At 38.3% G+C, this 21,144-nt stretch overlaps 1 protein-coding gene across 1 annotated transcript in view; it reads right to left on the reverse strand.

Annotated features, from left to right (window-relative positions):
* DDX10 (DEAD-box helicase 10) overlaps positions 1–21,144 on the reverse strand; it is a 155,145-nt gene that overhangs the window by 55,012 nt on the left and 78,989 nt on the right. The window contains exon 14 of the mRNA XM_064409331.1: positions 1,316–1,429. Coding sequence (XP_064265401.1) covers positions 1,316–1,429 — 114 coding nt within the window. The remainder of the gene's footprint in view (positions 1–1,315; positions 1,430–21,144) is intronic.

Consider the following 21,144-nt stretch of genomic DNA (forward strand, 5'->3'; position numbering starts at 1 on the left):
AGAGATAAATCCAACCCATTGTTCCACATCCTTTTGTAAAACTGTGTTTGTGTAGTTGTATTTTCTAGAAAGATACATTTTTAGAGGATTTTATCAGACAAGCATGTGGAATAGGACAGTAAAATTTAAATGCAAAATTTTAAACATCTTGGGGGGAAAAAAGAGCTAAAACAACATCCACAGATGCAAATTTTGCGTTTCCTTAAATGTCACCCCTTTTCTATTGTATTACTTTTCAAACTACAATCTTTGTGATTGTTTTTCTCTCCATTCTTCCTCCTTTTTGCTTCATTGCATAGATACCTAAAACATCTGCATATTAATTTTGAGACAACAGCTTCTGAATATCTAAAAATATCTGTCATTGTTTTCAGTCAATGGGGCAACCTCTAAAACCTTTTACATTTTGTCTAATGTTAGTAATTATGCATATGGCTACACTCCCTTCACCTGCAAAATAAAATGCTTTATTTTGTCAGAAAAAACCAAATTATATACTTGTAAAAGTGACCTCTCTTTCAGTTTATGCCTTACTGAAATTATCATAAAGAGGGAAAAAACCACCCTACTTTTTGTCTTAGTGCTGGAAATGGAAAAACAACATGCACAGCATCTGAAGCTGTGAAATCAAATTATAGAAAAGCTCATGGAATGTGGACACTTGCTAGCGTGTTATTCCCACAAGGAAACTCTAGAGTGACTAGCATCCACAATAGTTCCTTTCAGTATAAAGTCAATATATTTTTCTATTGTTCTATTAAAAGAACACATCAAATAAATAACTGGCAAATTTCCAAGCACTGTTACATCAGCACCAGTAGTCCAAAACTTGGTACTTCCTTAGCTTTTCTAACAAAACTTTGAATCTAAAAATAGTGAATGATCGGAAGAAAACCAAGGTCTTCTTTTAATTCCAGTATATTAACTAAGGACTTTAGGGAGCTTTGGCAAACAGCTACAGGAAAATTATTTTACATTTCTTTAAGAAAAAAAAAAAACCAGCTCTTGATTCCACCTGAAACTGAAGATAATAGGCAGAAAAGAGATACAGTTCTGTACATCCACTTACAGCTCTCATACAAGTATCTTGCACATACAAAGATGAAAAGAGGTCAGTGCTCAACATTTCTCTTTTTCTCACTGGAACTGAATTCTAAATGGAAGATGAACTCTTTTGCAAAATGTAAGCCAATTACAAATACCCCACATTTTTTTAGAAGTGTGTCTTTTTATACAGATATAAAGTACATTTTTGACTTTATAAAACTACAACTTCAATTCCCACCAAAATGCAATTACTTTTAAGTGATCTTACCTCTCCATCTTCAGTAAAAACTATTTTTGTGTTAACTTTAAATTTCTTCTTCAAGATTTTTTTGGCTTCTTGAGTCTTAGTCGCTTTTTTCTTCACCTTTAATTTTGACGTGGTCTGCATCAAAGAAAGTAAGTTTTCTTATTAGTTTTTTACTAGTCATAGAGTATATACTTCAGACCTTCTTAAAAGTAATTTGATGTATTAAAATTTAATTCCTAAAACATGAGTAAGACTAATTTCCAGTAAAAATCAGCCAATGAATCTTTTCATAAAAGTGCTTTAAGCAGGACGGATCATCAGAAATTCATTTACTCTAATAAAAATTTAGCATAATTTAAATCCTGGCAGCGCCAGGACACCTGGCTCATTCAAATCTCACTAACCTTTTAAAGACAAGGACACTAGATTCACCAGCTTATGCTGCTAGCAAGCCTCATCAGACAAGAAATACAGTAGAACTGACTTGAAGCCAGTAACTACAAATGATCAGATAGTGGTAGTGAACAGTGTTGTCATCTCACTTGTCATCACATTGTCCCAGGCACCACAGTAAACCAGTCTGAGCTATCTGTGTGCCAATAAATGCCAAAAGCGGCCAAGCAAGAATACTCCTACTTCAGAACTTTTGTCTCTTGCACAACATCCAGGAAGTGTTTAGAATTAAAGACCATTTAAATATCACAAAAGTTACTAGCATCATAAAAGCAAGTAGTGAAAAAAAGTGGTGAAGACTCCAGAGGAACTAATGAATGAATCCACAGAAATTGTGAAATCCACAGATGGTCTATCTATGTTTCCCCAAGGCACTCATCTAGTGGTGACATCACAGAACTAAAGAATGCGAAGATTCACCATCCCCAACTCTTCTTCCAAGAAATCTCCTTTCAAGAACAAAGGCTGAATGTGTTCTAACATCTACCAGGGCACAATACACAGAGGACATTTTAAACAGTGACTGTCATTACATCACTATTTTATAGCAAAAGTATTCTGAAGGAATATGTGGAGACTCCATAGGAGAAGGGCCACAACTCATTCATCATCCCAAAAAGACTGCAATCTCTCCACTACTCAGAAAAAAGTGCCTGAAAAACAGTCACTAAACTGTCTCAACTTCTAATAAATAACAGAAAGCAGTCAAAGCAACAAGAAAAAAAAAAGAAAAACCGAACTTTTTCTCACTTTCATTTTTTATTTTGGTAATTTTAATCAGTTTCCACGTTCTATACAAAATCCACTATAAAAAGAAGCAAAAAAACATTAACTCAGAAAGTCACCGTCATTATGGTCAGCACGCTAATGCACTGAAATATGAACTATAAAAGAGAAAAATTACAGTCCTTCTAACAGGAAAAATGGCTTGTGACAGCTACCGCGCTGTGATATCAAGTAATGACCATATCTATTATAGAAAACAGTAACAGTAGCAGCACTTTTGTCCTCAGTATTGTCAAATGATTTTTGCTGCACTGTGAAGCTACCACAGGTTAGGTACATCTGTAACAGCTCAGAAAGCTGTGCTCATTACTGCTGCTTACCCTATTAACAAATTGTTTCAGAAGCTGCATTAGCATAAAACCCTCACCTCAAATACAGACTACTCAGTAGAAGAACAGGAGCTATCCAGGGGAAGAACTTAGAGAGAGATGTACTTCAAGGTGGTGAGAAAACACTATTCACTACCACAGCATTTTCTTTCAGCAGCTGCTTTTGGCTTTCGTTTTTTAATAAACAGTCCTTTATTTCTGCACTGCCAAAATTATTGGTACCAGTGTAATATGCTACTATAAAAAAAATTACTGCAAGATTGAAATTGGTACACCAGTATTTGCAACATTGTATTTAACTGTGAATTTCAGCTGTTTACATTTCTTAAAAAGGGTTTTCCCAGCTAAGGAGCACAAATATCCAATGAGCTGTCTTTACATGCATATGTAGGAATCATTTCCAGTTGTACCTTGTTCCCCCCTCCTTCCTCTGAGTTTGATACAGTCAAGTTGCATGGGAAAAAAATGGGATAGCACAAAATTTCTAAACAAATAGAAGGAACAAGAGGAGGAGAAAAAAAAATAGGAAGCTAAATTCCCCCACTAAAGACTCAAAAAGCATAGTGTAGGATCAGTGGGTGATTTTGGCAGATTTATAATATTCCTTGTGTAGCATTACACAAAGGGATCAAAATTTTTTACAACTCACAGAAAAAAAAAAACATGAGTATAAAACATTACACACTCTCTAGATAATCAAACTATGGTTTTTATTAGGACATTGCATGGCCAGGTTTTGGTACCAAGGGGGCTGTGAGAAACTGCCAGCAGCTTTCCCCATGTCCAGCAGGGTCAATGCCAGCTGGCTCCAAGATGAACGTGCTGCCAGCCAAGGGCCCATCAGAAGTGATGGTAAAGCCTCTGTGATAACATATTCAAGAAGAGGGAAAAAAAGTCATGGCACAGATTAACTGCAGCCAGAGGAGAGGGCAGTGAGAACACGTGAGAGGAGCAGCCCTGCAGACACCAAGGTCAGGGAACAAGGAGGGGCTGGAGGTGCTCCAGGAACTGAGCTGAGATTCCCCTGCAGCCCTTGGTGCAGACCATGGGGAGGCAGCTGTGCCCCTGCAGCCCATGGAGAACCATGGAGCAGATCCACACCAGAGCAGGTGGATGCCCGACAGAGGGCTGTGACCCCATGGGATACCTGTGCTGGAGCAGGCTGCTGGCAGGGACCTGCAGAGCCATGGACAGAGGAGCCCACGCTGGAGCAGGTTTCCTGGTAGGACTTGTGACCCGTGCTGGAGCAGCCTGTCCTTATGGACTGACCCACACTGCAGCATTTCACAGAGAACTGCTGCCTGTGGGATGGATTCACATTGGACAAGCTCATGGAGAAGGGTGTGATAGAGAAGTTTTGGTGGGTGCCAGGCATCCAGTCAGAGTCAACCCACTACACTGGCAGTTCAGCTTTCTGAGCACACTTCAAAGTTGATGGCTATCAAGGCTCCTTCAGCTTCAGAGACACTCCCCTGACTGACTCATAGTTTAAGACCAGATGGGCTCAGATATCAAAACAGATATCAAAACATTTTCATCACAGATGTAGGCACAATTTTCCAAACTCGACTTCAGTATTACATGACTTACATGACTTCAGTATTCCGCAGTAGAAGAAGGGATCTTTGGTGTGTTAGGACAGTGGTTTCTGACATAACTTTCCTGTTCCAAGGGGGAGGCTACATAGTCCAGGGTAAGAGTCAGGCAGATCAGTCATGGAGTGTATAGAGTCCTGGGGCTACCATGGGGTCCCATACATGCTGCTTTAGTTCCCTTCTGGGGATCTCTCTCACATTCTTCTGAAGTCCCTACATAATCCTAAAGTGTCCCTCTTCTGTCACTTAACCCTCCCCCTCCATGTGTCTCCAGTAGCATCTTTCAGAGGATCTATTCCCCACACTCTAAGAGACTCTTGCCCTACTTCATGCTGCTTTATATTGAATATACCTGTGCCACATGTTTCTCCACATGGCTTAAGTCCTCATGCAGGATGGATTGTTTAAATCCATCTGAGCTCATGGCCTCCTCCATGACACCCTGTGACCCCCTCACCCAAATTTCTAATGCCACTGCTTGTCTTTGCTTTGACCTCATATTTGAAAAGCTATGTTGAAACATCTATTTCCCATGTAGCAAGAGTCTGATTTATCTATTTTAAAAGTGAAACACCACTGGATATGAGACCTCGGGCTTTCCTAATCTTCAGTGCTAACCCTTGGCTCCCTGTGTATTCAAGTCACTCTGCTTACTCATTTCCCATTTTCATCTTTCATACTGGGAGATAGCCAAGCACAGAAAAGCAGCAGGCTGACATTCTCTACAGCTTCATCTCTTTTCTTCACTCGGAGTTCACCACAGTAGCAGGCACCACCAACTGCTGCAGGTTGCCAGAAGATCCCTGCCATCTGCTAACCTCAAGTTCTGTAGAGAATACAAAGGTAGCAGGAGTTCTGACTCCTCTCTGCCCAGTGAGCACTGGAATCTGGGGTCACAGGCTGTGCAGGCAGAAGTACCACCACATCAGCAGATAAAAGTGAATGGAGGGTTTCTGCTGACAACTAGACCATGCTTCTAGTGCCAGAGCAAGCCATGGGCCTGGGCATTTTAAAGTGAACTGAGAGGGCACAGCTGCTGTCCACACTGATCAGCTCATTGCAGGTCCTGCTCAACTACTATTTACCTCAGTAAATCCTTTTCTAAAGCTAAATTATTCCATCAGATAAGCCAGTGATCCAAACAAAACAGCATGTGTGATCTAGGCTCAGGTTTTCCTGTTGCTGTTAAGATACCAAAGGAATTGTGCATTTGAACTCAAGTTGCTAACAGCAGTTTAAGCAGCAGCTGGTGCACGCTCCCCTCTCTGTCAATGAGAAGAGGCTGCCTGCTGCTCATCAGGTTTCTGCCCTATGCCAAATACAACAGGCCTTCAAACCTTCTGTTTTCTTCTATACAGATGTGGCAATAGTTAAACTGACCAAACAAAACCAGGGCAAAAATTAGCCTCTTTAAAATGTAACACTTAAACATTATAAATTAAGAGTCACTCCAGTTTATAAAAAAAATCCATAAAATGTAGGCTCAGCTGCAGAATTGGGGGATTTTCTACTGTTACTAATCTAAAGCCGAATTTATTTATTTTCCCCTTTTGTACATGCCAGATGGCTTGCTCGATTATTTAATGAGTAACAATAAAACCTAGCTCTTACAGACACAGAAAATTCAAACATTTTGATATATAAACAGTAACAATACAGCTAATATGTCAGTTCTTTTCTATTTTTTCCAGAAAGGAGGTGGCTTTTGATTTCTGGCTTAAAACATCTGATATTCTTAAGCTGAATCAACAACATGATTTCTAAATGAAGATATTGACAAGTTTAAGAAATAAGATTTAGTATTTTTCCAGTTGTAATATTTTTCTGAACAGACAGAGCACAGAAACACAGCCATCAGTAAATTTTGCTATTGTAGTATTTTTTTCTTATTAATACAATTTTAAAGTCAATAGATAAATTTGAGCATGTAATCCTCAGGATCTAACAACAATATCTAACCATAACCAAGACAAAAGACATGTACTTTGACCTTTGGAGTGTTTCTCATCATCAACCTGAAGTTACTTTGTTTCTAACTACAATTTTCTTTTTAATTTCACCTCAACACATCTCTGAAAGCAAGCACAGAATAATACTCACTACAAAAGCTGTCTAAAGACCTTATTGTGGCATGGTTAAATATCAGTAGGAAAGAAAAAAGTTAGAATCAATTCTCCAGTCCTGCAAGCTAAAACAAGCATTACTGCATTTCTAGAGGGTTTGTGGACTTCTCTTCTCACTCCTGCTTGTATCACACAATTCCTAGGAAGAATAGTGCTGTACCTGGAAGTGTTTTCCAGTCTCTCCCAATATTACCAAGAATTTAACAGCAACAGCCACTGAGAAATAAAAATCAATGTGGGACTCAATTTCACAGACCTGTTTTGTATTTCTTGAAGAACCTGCCCACAAGAGGAGCAAGTGTTATCACATTTGCAGTATCACCAAGTGCGCTGGTCCTTCTGTTGAGCTACTGTGTTCAGACTAGGATGTCATTCCCCACACAAGGCTTGCAGACTGAAGCAACCAAACCTCAAAGAAAAGCACTGAGCTCCTCTTTGTGCCATGGCCATGGAAAGCAGAGATGGTTTTCATCCAGCAGACACCACAGAACTTTGAAAATACTAATTATCCTCCAGTCACTAATCTAAAGCAGCCTCACCATTACCTCCCAACCCCATAAACTTCTCAAATTCAGACTACAAGGCTTTGATTATCTATGATGGGAAGAGAGGAGTTTAGAGAGGAGAGAGGTTTTCACTTCTCCTGAAAAATATCTAAAATACCACAGAACCAGCAGTGAGCTACAAACTTCACTCCTCATATGTAATTGCTACAAATAAGACCAAAAACATAAAGAGAAGCAAAACAGTCAGACTCTGAAGTCCTGTCCATTTTACTTCAAGCACCTACAAAATGCTAAACACCAAAAAGCTTCCTCTTGATAATACAATTTGACTGCTATTGAGTACAAAGGACCAAAGAGGCAAAAATCCTAGGACGGGGCATGACCAGAAGGGAATGCAAGCGTGATGCTTTTCTTCACGATCTGTGGTGGTCTTTATTTTGATTTCCAGTCCACTTCTCTAAACTACAACTATTTCTGTCCTTCCTAATTTCTGCTGACTGCTCACAAATCATGGCCCACTTTGCACAGTTGCGAACATCAGAACAAGCCAAAGCCACTGAGAAGCAGCAGGGCAAAGCTGTTTCCACAAAAGAACTCCTTTAATCTTCCCTAGAAAAACAAGCTTCTTTAGTTAGCCTGTGTTGCTGTTTTGGTTTTTATGTAATACAAGTGTGGCTAATTGTGCTTTGGTGAAGTATTCCAAGTTTTTACTTTTTAATTAAATGTTAAAAATTAGGAAGCTTAAGTTCACAGACACTATCCAAACAACTTGCACAGCATTGGTAGAAGTCACTGAGGACAGCTTTTACCACAGCAGTTGTAAAAATGAAATAGGTAGACATACTACAAAGAAAAAACAATGTTTTTTTATGTTTTCTTATATGTTTTCTATTTGCCTTATATGTTTTCTATTTGCTTCTCTATGAACTCTTATAGCACATTAATCAAGCATGAAGATCAACATGATCTAGAATTTCTCAAGTGGTGGCTTAATTTAAAACGCTGGATTGATGTGTGTCTTGTTGGTTTGAGGTGCTTTTTCTTCAGGGTGTTAGCATGTTTGCATGTTATTTTGGTTTTTTTCAACTAGTATCATGCCAGATTTCAAGCAAGGTACTGTAAAAGCAAGAAGCTGAAGTTATTGGTTGGTAATTCTTTACATAATACTACAGTTTGATCAGGGAAATTCTAGACAGCTAAATTACTTAGCAGATCTATTAATTATTTCCTTTCTAAACCTAGTGACATAATGTTGATTTTAAAAAGAAACCATTTTATAGGAGAGAAAAACTTACATCAACAACTGCATATAGCTTTTACAGTAACAGTTACAAAGGAAAGATCCAGGTCGGTATTCAAAAGAAAAACAGCACTCTTATCACAAAGAATAGCACAGACATGAATCATTTCAAAATCACAGCAACAGGAGAAACAAAAGTTGTGTAAATAACAAAACATTCTAATAACCACTATTTAGTATTGCTAACCACATGCCGTGACTTAACCTCAGCCAGCAACAAACCACAATGCAGCCACTCACTCACTCACTCCCCCTGCATCAGCATGGGGGAGAAAATCAAGAAGTATAAAAATGAAAAAGCTCCTGGGTTGAGATAGAGACAATTTAATAGCTAAAGCAGAGGCTATGCATGCAAGCAAAGCAAACAAAAGAATTCATTCACCACCTCCCATGGCAGGCAGGTGTTCAGCCATCTCCAGGAGAGCAGGGCTCCACTGTGCATAGTGGTGACTTGGGGAGACGAATACCATCACTCCGAATGTCCCAACCCCTTCCTTCTTCTTCCCCCAGCTTTATATGCTGTGCATGATGCCAGAAGGTCTGGAAAGTCCCTTGGATCAGCTGGGGCCAGCTGTCCCAGCTGTGTCCCCACCCAGCTCCTTGTGCACCCTCAGCTTCCTCACTGGTAAGGTGGGATAACGAACGGAAAAGCCTTGACTTGGTGAAAGCCCTGCTTACCAGGAATAAAAACATCCCTGTACTACCCACAGTTTCCAGCTCAAATCCAAAACACAGCTCCATACTCAGTATCATGAGGAAAATGAACTCTATCCCAGCCAACCCCAGCACATCACATTACAGACCGAGACCACCAGAGCAGCAGCTCACCACATTACTGTGTTCCAGTTAAAATTGCCTTTCAGATCAAAGAAAGAGACACAGATAAATAAACCACAGCAAAGATAGACCTGTACTATGGCAACCACACTCTTATACGATGGTTTTGATTACTGTTAGCACAAGAGATTACATCTGAATCAGAGTTTCATTACGGTTTTGTGTTTGGGTGCAAGGGTTTGGTGAGAATTGTTTTCTTATTACACAATATACTACTATTCTCCAAAACACATTAAATTAAGCCAGGAAAGTTGAAAATAACTAAATTTAAGATTAAAATGTCAGTGCTTAACATAAAATGCAGGAGGTAGGATCAGAAAACCTTGCCACTTGCTACAACAACTGGAATATTCTGCGATATATATATTTACATTATGACCTTGGCATTGTGTTTAGACAAGAATTTGCTTTAATTCATTCTATTTTAACAAGGTATTTATTTAGGAGATTGTTTTTACTTGTATATAGACTATGACAGCAGAAAAGAAGGAGAAACAGGCACCAGTAAATGGGTCCCTGTCCAGTATTTATCTCTAACCACAGACAAGAGCCAAGCTTAGGTACAGAAATCTTTATTAAACAGTTTTCCAGTGATAAATCTAACTCCCATTTCTGATGCCACACAGCAGCATTTCTCTATAGTACTTCTAAAACACAGAAAACAACTAAAATAATCTCCCACTGAATTGTTACACTTTTCCTAGGAATACATATTCCATGTGATACAGGACTCTGCATTCCAGCAGCTGGTATCAAGACTTAAAAATGGGAGATTTGGCAAAGGATAACAGAGATGGAGGATGAAGTTTCTCTAACAAGTAGGTAAAAAGAGTAAATATTAAGAAAAATATGTTGTTATTACAACATTACTGTAACTTACTGAACTTATTTTGTCAATTATGACTTAAAATCGTAACTACTTATACAATGGTATAGGCACATTTTCAACAAAAACTATTTTTTCAGGATATTGGGGATTCCATCAGTAGCTCTACACTTCCAACTATGAATTTAGATGAGAGAAAGGAAATTTTCTCCACACACTCCCATACCCCTGCATTCATTATCAGAAGTTTAATTCTGCTTTAACCATTTCCTCTTGTTTCTTTACAGGTACTTTAGAAATGCCTGGTTACAGTTCCTAATCCTGAAATGCAATCCCTGCATCCTCACAGCTACAAAATTTAAACCAAATCCTGAATATTTTAAAGTGCATTTTCATCCCTACATTCATGGGAAAACTTTCATGCTTTCATGTTCTATACTGAATAATAGAATGTTCATGTTTCACCCTGATATAAAATCCCAGAATACCAGAAGGAACCATGAATGAGCAGCATTGCACAATCAATTTTTCATGCCTTTTTTCTCCCTATCTTACTCTCTCCTTCTGCTTTTTCCTTTTTATTTTTGTATTACATAGTTCCAACTCCTCCACAGAACAGGAAATGTTTTGGTGAAGAGCCAAGCTCCCCCCAGCCCATAAAACAAACATTTGATTTACAGACTATAAATTATGTAATTGGAAACACAACTCTATCTGTATATGCCAACAAACAGTTTTTGTCATTCATCTGCAAAACCACTGCAGCTCAGTGTCCAAATCTTTAAGTATAAGACTATTATACAAGCAATACAGGCAAAAAAAAACCCCTATATTTATTATTATACGATCTAATATGAAAAAATCCACTACTTGAGAAATTTGTGAGTTACAATAATTAGATAATATCTCACTCTGAAAGATATCTATATTTAATGCACTGAAACACAGAACTTTTCAGTATAGCTATTGCATTAGGCTGAAAACCTCCATTATCTGGGAGCATAAGCAGCAACATCCCTTTCTAAAGCATTAGCCCTTTAGCAACACATGGCCATCACTTCTCATGCAGCTTATTTAACTGAGGTGTAATAGAGAACACAGAACCATTCACATATTTCTAGGCAAAAACTAAATTAAGTTATAATCTAGTATGCATGACTAAATGAAGATAAAGACATTCCAGAATACTGTAATTCAAAACCAAACACATTAACACAGCTTTTGTTAATATTCAGCATCTGGGTTGGTAGAAAAATGTATTTCCAAAGAAACATGTATAAGTAAAGATATTCTAATAACTCAGACTGCCTCAGACTGTAAATATCAAAGAAATATACAATAATGATTAATCCCATTATTAACTGCAGTGCCAGATCAAGGCACAAAATGCCTTCATTCCACTCCTCTCTGCCATGACAAAGTATGCACCCTTACAACAAAATCTTCTTTTGACAAAATCCAAAATGAGCACACCAATTCTCCAGGACCTCTACAGCCAAGAGAAGTAGATGCAACATCAATTAAACAAGCAAATCCCATTATTTTGTTGACTGCTATTTACCCTGCAGAGCTTCCATTTTTGCAAGCAAGAAAAGGCTATCATGAAGATGCTATTGCCAGCACAACTTGGCAAACTGGGAGAGCATGATCATGTATTTGATATTGGCCAAAATTACAAATTACTTCAAACCAAGGCATCTCCTGTCTGTCACTTCTAAAAAAAGCCCTAAATCAAACAAAACCACACTCAACCCAAGACCCATACCACGTTAAGGTGGAGTTGAGGAGCTAAGAAAAGTGCACTTTCTTTGCAACTTTTGTTCTATTATGGATCTCCAACAATGATGATGTTTGAAAAATATTTTCAAAATTTTCAGCAGGTGAAAGATTCTGCTTATTCATCCCCCATTAATCTTCTACATGAAAGGCCCACACTCAAAATGGGAGTGAGGGGAGACAAACAGGAGTGGAAAGGGAAGGCTGCCCTTCCCTAAAGATGCAAAGAATCCTTAAGTCCTGAGGTGTGCTGAGTACATACTATGTTCTGGACCTTATAATTTTTTAGTTTTGCTGAAAAGTGCTCCTTCTCTCAAAGTCCACACTTAATATCTTACTGCAAGACAGTTAAATTGAAATATTCTGAGAAACGTAATCATTGGATGATAGAGCCAGAAGGCAATGCTAAGCTGACATTTAATGAACTGATTATTTTGGGGCTTTTTTAGTTAAATAAAGATCATTGCGTTTAATGTGACTGTTTTCTAGGAGTTAGGACACAGTTGTTCTAAGGAAAAAGAGGAAAAAATACTTTTCTGCATAATCATTAAGGCAGCCAAGGCTTAAATAAATGTCAAAACACAGTTAAAATTATGGCTTAAAAATACTCTGCAGAAGAAACTTAGATCAAAAGGTGCAATGAGAAGACCAAACTTTCCTGCTGTTTTTCTTTAAGGCTGAATATATTTTACTGTGTGTGATGAGCACGACCTTCCTTTCCCCCTGAAAAGCCACAGGCCTGGCCCCAGGAACACAGCAGCAGTCAAGGCTGAAGCTTCTCAAGACATTTTGTTTGCTACATTCTCCTGATCTGTCATCAGAAAGTAACAAAAACATAACTTTGCAGAGAAATGTATTATCTCGACTCCTTCTCTCCCTCCTTTGCATAAGCTAAAACCACAACCTATGCCCATTTAATTGTCACCCACAAAAATATTCTGCACAGGCTGCGACCACAAATAGCGAAGACTGCAGATGTTTTCAGAAAAAACCCTGAGTTTTGATTACTAGAGCAGTGTGTATTTTTCAGCAGTAATTAGTGTGATAACCACCAACGTCTTTAAGAGAGCTTATTTCCTCTTCTGATTGACCCAGATGGAACGTCCTCCTCCCCTTCCCCTTCAGAGGCCCCTGGAGGGGATGCTCCTCTCTGGGCGCAGGAGCAGACACAAGTGAAGCCATTCCCTGCCTCCACCCAGACACAGCACTACTCCAGAGAGCAAGAAGAGCCAACATTGCTGGTGTGGTTTGAGAGGGTTTGTATGGTTGATGCTTCATGTGAGGAGACGCAAATCTTGACTCTATGTTTCAGAAGGCTGGTTTATTATATTATATGTATTATATGAAAAATATACCAAAAGAATAGAGAGAAAAGGATTCATCAGAAGGCTAGAAAGAACAGGAATGAATGGGATAGAATAACAAAGGCTTGTGACTCTCCGAGAGTCCAAGCCAACTGACTCTGACTGGCCATTAATTAAAAATAACTAACATGCACCAGTTACAGATGCACTTGTTGCATTCCACAGCAGCAGATAGTTATTGTTTACATTTCTTTCCTGAGGTTCTTCAGCTTCTCAGAAGAAAAATCCTAGCAAAAGATTTTTCACAAAATATCATAGCTACAGGTTTATCTTTGAGACGGCTTGGTTGAATTTTGCTCCCAAACAAGGAGAGCAGAGCCCAAGTGCACCAGGGTCTCCTCAGTAACCCCACAGAAAAACACCAGGGGACTGGAGGGAAGAACGGGGATCAGCTGAGGGAGCTGCTCACTGCTGCCAAGAGACCCGAGAACAATGGAGCTGGTTTCTCTCAACCAAATGTCCATCAAGGATAATCTGAACAGACAGAAGCTCTTCACAACTAAAGGCAGATGCAGAAACTACAACAGTAACCAGGAAAGATATTTCACATCTATTATTTCTCTTCTTTACAAAAGGTTGAGTATTTTGACATCTTTTTCTATGTATTCAATACAGACTTAAAATGCTGCCAGAAGTGGTTCTGCAGTTCTTTTACACAACTGCAAAGCTGCCCTTCACTAGCACTGGTCATTCCCCAAAGAGAAAAGCTGCTGCTCCAAGGATGTGGAACTGGCAGAAAGCTGGCACTGAGACTAGAAGGGCAAAGGCAACTGAGTTTCCAGCAAAGAGGATATGAACACTGTCCACTCATTTGCAAGAAAAAAAATAACCCAAATTCAGGCATTAAATTATCAGATAATCCCCATTAACACAGAATCTTCTACCAGCAGTGTGATTTTTTTTTTAATTAATCTTTCTTACTGGAAGTACCAGTTGACTTAGAAGTGGAAACAACAATACTTAGAAGAAAAAGTGAAGGGCAAGGAAATCAGGCTACTCCAGCCCATGACAGGCCCTCAGACTGAACACAAAAGGATGCAAAGCAGAAAAGCAAGTTTTAGAGGAATGATGGATGACAAAAATGAAATGGAAATTGAAATAAGAAATACCTTACAGCACAAGAATGCCAAAGGCACATTTGCAAAAAAAAATGTTTCTTGACTCTTTAGACAAAGGCAATATAACAGGAGTAACCAATTTAACTTTCTGTGGAACATTTTAAAGAATTCATGCTAGAAAGTAATAACTAAAGTTTAAAAAATGGTCAAAGAGAGTTAAGAGAGGTCAAGGATTAGAACTGCTGCAGTGACTGCAATGATCTGTGCTGAAAGGCAAATTAACAGGGTACTACTGATTCTCCCCAGGCAGGCCCATGGTTCCTGCTCTGTGTGCACCCCAAGTTTCTTAGGTCAAATCAAGATCAATTAATTTATGACAGTTCTTCTGAAAGTGGAACAAACATCTGTCATTAATAATACACACTGTCTTAAAGTTTGTGGCAGTAAATTAATTGCACTCCAACACTGAGTCTCCCCTCCTGAACTGCACATACCATTTTGCTACCAGCTTTTAGGAAAACTTATTTTCTGGTTATCCTATCTGAGCTATAGTACTCATATTTTAAAGAAGAAAGTCAAGCTGAAATCAAATTAGTAATTATTTCTAGAGAAACACACTGGACTTTAGAAATGTTAAGAAATTAACATAATCTACTGGTATTGTTATTTCATCATCATAAATTAACTTTTTAGGACATTACATACTCTTCTTCTCCCTTAAATTTAACTGCATTAGTTTTGAATAAATGTGGATTTTATATTCTGCATAGACAGAAAAATAAGACTGCAGGGATAACACATGAAAAAAATGCCTTGTTAGCTATTCACCAAAATAGATAGCTTAGACCTAGACATTTCTTGTGCTTACTGAAAATCCATAGAAATTTTACAATGAAGATTCACAGAACAGAGTCAATGGAAATGCATCACTGATTTCAGCAGAAAATGCTCTGAACCCACCAAAGGGAAGATACATGGCAGTGATCAGTCATCCCTGCCTCTTCCTCATTGTAACACCAAGGCCAGCACTGCAGGAAAGCTGCATGAAAGCACAAGCAAAGAGAACAGGAATGGCATTATGACTGGAGCTCTAAGCACCAGAACACTGGCAAGAAAAGGTTCAACAGCTGGAGATGGAAGATATTTCTGCCATCCAAAGAGATGTCTTAATTCTTCCCACTGAGAGTGCAGCGAATTGTAGTTGAAGCCTGGTGCAGGACACACTGAGTTCCAAGGTCAAGAGCGGGACCAATCCAATTCAAGTAATACAAACCAAACAACACATTCCCATTCCCGAAGCGTTTTCATGAGCGCTGACAAATAAGCTGCAATTTGCTCATTTTCAGGCTTAATTCCCATCCTTGCAATTCACAGAACATGGTCTCCTGAGAAATTTCTCTAAATTAAGAAATCTCTGTTGAAAGATTATCTCTTGGCTGGACTTCACTTCTGTACCACCAAAGAATTATCCCATTTGAGCATTAGCTAAACTCCTGGGCACACACACAAATTGCTACATTGCCTGAAGTGAGAAGGAAGCTGGAGCCACCAGGCACACCAAAGAAAACAGCCTGAAGCCAGCATAGCAGGGACACAGGAGCTTATGTTAGCACAGCTGGGCCACTGCAGTGAAGTCATGAACCTCAACCCAGTCTGCCCTACACTCATTCTCACTCCAGCCAGATGGAAGAACACACCTTGCTCACCTGGAACAACTACACACACACTACTTCAAGTAAACTGGAGTAGTGAAAAACCATGAGTTTGAAAAAGTAAACTGAAGTGGACGAAAGAAAAGGAAGAAAAAAAATGTGTTTAGGACTATGAATCTGTCATCACTACTTAAAAAAATACAGGGTAGCTACTGACAGGTCTCCATTAAAAATAAATTTAGATAGCTAGCTTAAGAAATAAGGGAAACATTGATCTCTTTCAAAAAACAGTTTCTGAAGCAGTTTCAGAGAATGCATGGGTCATGCGTGGCAGATGACATTTGTTCAGTTAAGAATAATCTGCCTGAAAGTTGGCATTTCTAGGATGGTGAGAAATATTTCCCATTTTAACTGCAAGTGTTTTCACTCTGTGCCAAGAGCCACCCAGTGACCACAGCTGGAAGAAACCCAAATGCTGCTTCACTTGCCCAGAATGTCAAGGCAGCTGGAGAGAGTTTTAACAGCATAGCAAAAGTTAGGAAAAGCAAGAAAACCAAGAATAGTAGATTGACTGCCAATGTGAAAACTGGATTTCAAACACTGACACATCTTATTCTAGATTAAACAAAAACATCCTCTTAAAACCTTTCAGCAGAAGAAAGATTCTACATAAGAAACCACTACTGAGTGGGAAGATAACCATGTACTTCACATTGCTAGTGATCTTTTTCTATTCAAAACAGTAATCCAATATGGAACCAAATAAAGACATAACAGAGCAATTTCGATCCCTTTTCTCCAGAGCAAGTATTTTCTCAAACTCTGTAACAGTGATAATGTAAGAAAATATGGTTGTTGCAGACAGACCAGTTTGTAAGAACACACAAATTTACCCTCTGCACAAACCAATCAATTTAAAACTACAAAGTACATTACTTTGAGGTTATACTCTTTATATGCATTTCTTACATAGATTGATTTCCAAGATGATGAAAGTTCATATATAGATATATATGCAAGCAATTTTTCCTACTAAACCTACAGAAGCAGATATTATCCCTTTGTATTGCTGCATTTGATTGCTTTGATTTTTCTCAAAAGAGAGAAGATACTGAGCAGATATGACTTACTCATAACTCTGGTAGGGGAAAAACTTCTGAAATGCTTTTATAAGCACTTTTTACAATGCTTCCACGCTTGAACAATACAGCTTTTTTATGTTGCAGTAACTTTTCATCAGGCATTCAATAGATTTTATTCCTGTAGCCATTTACAGAAATGTGGGTAAGATTCTTTTTATCTACCATTTTCAACTGCTCTGAGGAAAAAACATAAAAAAGCATATCCAAGTTTAGGCTAACACAGGCAGGCAGAATATGAGAGACCATATGGATAAAATGTCTTCTGTTTCAGTCTAGTGTGGAACGTTCTCTTATGCTTTGTCTAACATGGAGCTTTTTTTACACTGATTTGCTTGAAAGTGAAAAAAAGCTGCTGAGGGTATTCAGTGGTCAATAGCCAGGAGAAGACAAGAAGCCTGATATCAAGTTCACACAACATTGAAACAGCCAGTTTGTTCCAAGGACATAACCATAATACATTTTCTATCAGTTTAGCAGCTTGTAGAAGAGAAATGCCATAATTTATTATCTTATTTATCTACTTTGCTGTTTAGAACATCAGTAGGTTTCAGTATTTAGTAGAGCTATGGGAAAAATAATGAGTCAGCTATGGGCCATCAGTGCAAAGAGATCAATATCTTAGCTAGGATAAAACTGGAAATGTTTAGTAATCAAAACTACCTACTACACAGAGACAGTCCAGCAGCAAATACTTCTTCTCAATAAATTTTATACCTACATTTAATACATGCAAAACAAATTATTAATATTCAAAGCCATCTGCTTATATATTTACACTGCTTTAATAAAATCCAGTCTCACTGCTTAAAAGAGAATATACGCAACAAAAAAGTCATACATTTATTAAAAAAAAAATCTCCCAGTAGGCTGTTTTTGTTTTTTTTTTAAAGAAGGAAATATTTATCTTCCTCCTGGGAAAAAAAGCAATAATGAAAATGGCAGGAGATATTTCCCATTAAAAACATCTTGACTTTTAATAATCCAATCAAAAATGTGAGCACACTTCCCAGAGCACAAACTCACTCCTTGTCAATGAACATTTGTTTAGCCAGACTTTACTTCTTCCTGTTTTCATGGACTGCTCCCTTACAAGGACTGTGGTCCAGAGAGAGACCTTTTTCTAGTATCTTTTTGAAATTTGGGGCTATTAAATCTTTTCACTTGCAAAATTGTAGCATTCAGTTTTTCAAAGAAGCCACCATGAGTTTGTTTTCTGGCATGTGATTTACAAAAATTATCACAAGGGTGTTAAAATTCTGTAAGGATAGTATGATTTTCAACTGTTTGGTTGGTTTGAGAAATAAACCCAATTTTAATGGGAATCACTTTCAAACCTTCTGAAAATGTTATCTAGAAAACAACTACATTTCTAAAAAGATAGGAAACAGAAGGAAATAAAATTATTATTTTTCTTGCAAAGGTGAGCTTGCAAAAAAAAAAAACCCTACTTAGAATTTTAAGATCTGCAATACAAAACTATTTTCATCATTACTACGTTCCAGCTTCAGGTCACGGTGCTCCTCCAGCTATAAACAACTCTTACTGACATAAACCAAGACAAAATCACAATCACAGGGGTGAGCAGTGGACTGACCAGCAGGTCCCTACATGATAGTTATGAATTCTGCCATCTGGATTATTTATTATGAGGTCAGTTTAGTCCAAGACATTACCAGGACATTTCACATCAGATCCTATTAAAAACTGCAATCATGTCCCTTCCATATCTAAGGGAACACTGATTCACCAATCCTTTTGGCTACATGTTTTCTGTAGCAGAAGTTTAACAGCTACACAGCAAAGTGCTTCATTAGTGGGTTGGCCCATTCACCCCACATAATCCAGCAGTCACTGCTCCATGTTAGTTTTCAGCTGCAAAAAAGCTGTTTTCACTACGAAGATCCTGCTACAATGCAGTACAAATATCAACAGGGCCAACATATTACAAAGATCTCCTTCTTCCTCCAAACATTCTATGGAGCAAGGAGCAGGAATTCTGCAGAGAGCAGAGCTCTACTTTACAGACTTGAGTGCTTTTCTTAACTAAGTGCACAGTACGAGAGACTCTCAAACAAAGCAAACAGCAAGAGCAGAGAAGCACACACAGAAACAAAAGAAAACCATTTTCTCCTTACTACCTCTGCAAACCAAGAGGGTGATTTTAATCAAGAGGGTGATTTTAATCAGGAGGTAAAACATCAGGGACTTTGAATCAAGTTCTGAAATCACTGAGTCCTATAATCACAAAATAGTTAGAGTTGGAAGGACCTTAAAGGTCATCTAGTCCAATCTGCCTGAAATAAGCAGGAGCCTTCCACTACATCAGGTTGCTCAGAGCTCCATCCTAGCCTGACCTTCAAAGCTTACAGGAAGGAGGAGTCTACCAAGTCTCCAGGCAACCTATTTGAGTGTTTTACCACATTCATTGTAAAAATGTTCTTTTCTGTATTTAATCTAAAGCATTATCTTTCTTCTCCACTACAGGAATAACCTTGGATGACTGGCCTACACATGCGAAAATTGTAATTACATCCTTATGGTCAGTCTTACCCACCCTTCAAGATGTACCCTATCAGTTTTCACCTGAACTTCCTCAAAATGCACCAGCTCCTTGTTAAACACTCTCTTCCCTAGAAACCTTCATACTCTTTTCATGCCCTCTTCTAGTGTATCCTCACCATGAAAAGGTGGTTGGATGCTGGACTGCAACACCAGTTATATTTCAAACAGCAGAACTTACCAGCATCAGTCTTTCCACACAACTATCTTGATTCCTTACTATTTTTGTACCTTTCAGATTCAAAATCAAGCATTCCTTAAGTGAATTGAGTCAAGTTAGCCTACAAGGGCTTAAAGGATTATTTAGGCAAGAAAAACTAAACACTGCAGAGATTTAAAACAAATTCACATGAATACTGCAATTTGGGTAAAACTTGGGAACACCACCATATAAGAGAAAAGTGCTCTTGTTTATGTACCTAATACTCCATTGCAAGATTGGAAAAAATATTACTTGATTACTACTAGAGATCAACATTCACTGATACCCCCTCATCACTGTAATTCTAGCAAGATCCCAAGCACCTACAAATCAGGGAGCTGAACACACATGAAAGCTGAGGAACAATTCTCTGTCACTACAGTAATAATAATGTTTACCAGCCAACACTGATCCATAAGACACAGTCCACATATGGACATGCACTGCTACGTCCTTAAGGCAAAATGAAAAAAAGTGCACTACAACAAAAAAATGGTATTACAAAATTTCTCTCTGTAGCTGGGCAGATGGTAAATGGCAACTGCAGCTTATTACAACCCCCATAACTGTCTTCATCACCTTGTGTTTCCCCATCTGTCTTTTGTGCCCACCTGTTTTCTCACCTTAAACCAGCAGCTCTGCTACAGTATACATGTTGTATGTTAAGTGCCTAGTGCAGCCTTTAATTAGAGATTTTATAATCCATGTTAAACAAAATATAGATCACATTTAATCAGGACTGTGCATAGACCATTTAAAATGCACATTATTAACATCCACAAATGATGTGGGTTTGTTTTTTTTAATGTAGTTAGTAATGGAAATAGGTATTTAGTGCTCCCTTGCCTTCAAATGCAAGTCTTTTACATGACATTGTAGAAGAGGAACTACAAGAAAGACTATTATTTTCATTATTTTGCCTCTTCACATTATTTTGCCTTTCAACACTACTAAGTGTTCAGTTTGCCTCATTCCATAAACATCGGGGATTAGTGTTTGTTCACAGAACTCAGTAACCAGTAACTCGAGTGTATTTTGGAGTTGAAATGTTTCACTACATTCTACTGGACCCAGCCCAAAGTATGTGTGGACAGAAGATTCCCTTAACTCCTAAGACAGAAAAGTCTCCCATGCTACAGTAATGGAAGGCCCAATGAAGTATGAGAGATTTATTTTTATCCTGTTGCTTCCTCCTTGTCAGTGCTGCAATTAGAGTAAGTGCTCTTCGCCCACAGTTTCTCCACCGTTATTTGGCAGCTGTTGCAGTCTGCAGAGAAAATTCTCAATTACTGTGCCACTGGGTGAGCACCTCTGTAAAGCAGCACATCTCCTTTGTGTCCCA

This window comes from Passer domesticus, chromosome 2 (genome assembly GCF_036417665.1).
Source record: "Passer domesticus isolate bPasDom1 chromosome 2, bPasDom1.hap1, whole genome shotgun sequence".
NCBI classification, from domain to species: Eukaryota; Metazoa; Chordata; class Aves; order Passeriformes; family Passeridae; genus Passer; species Passer domesticus.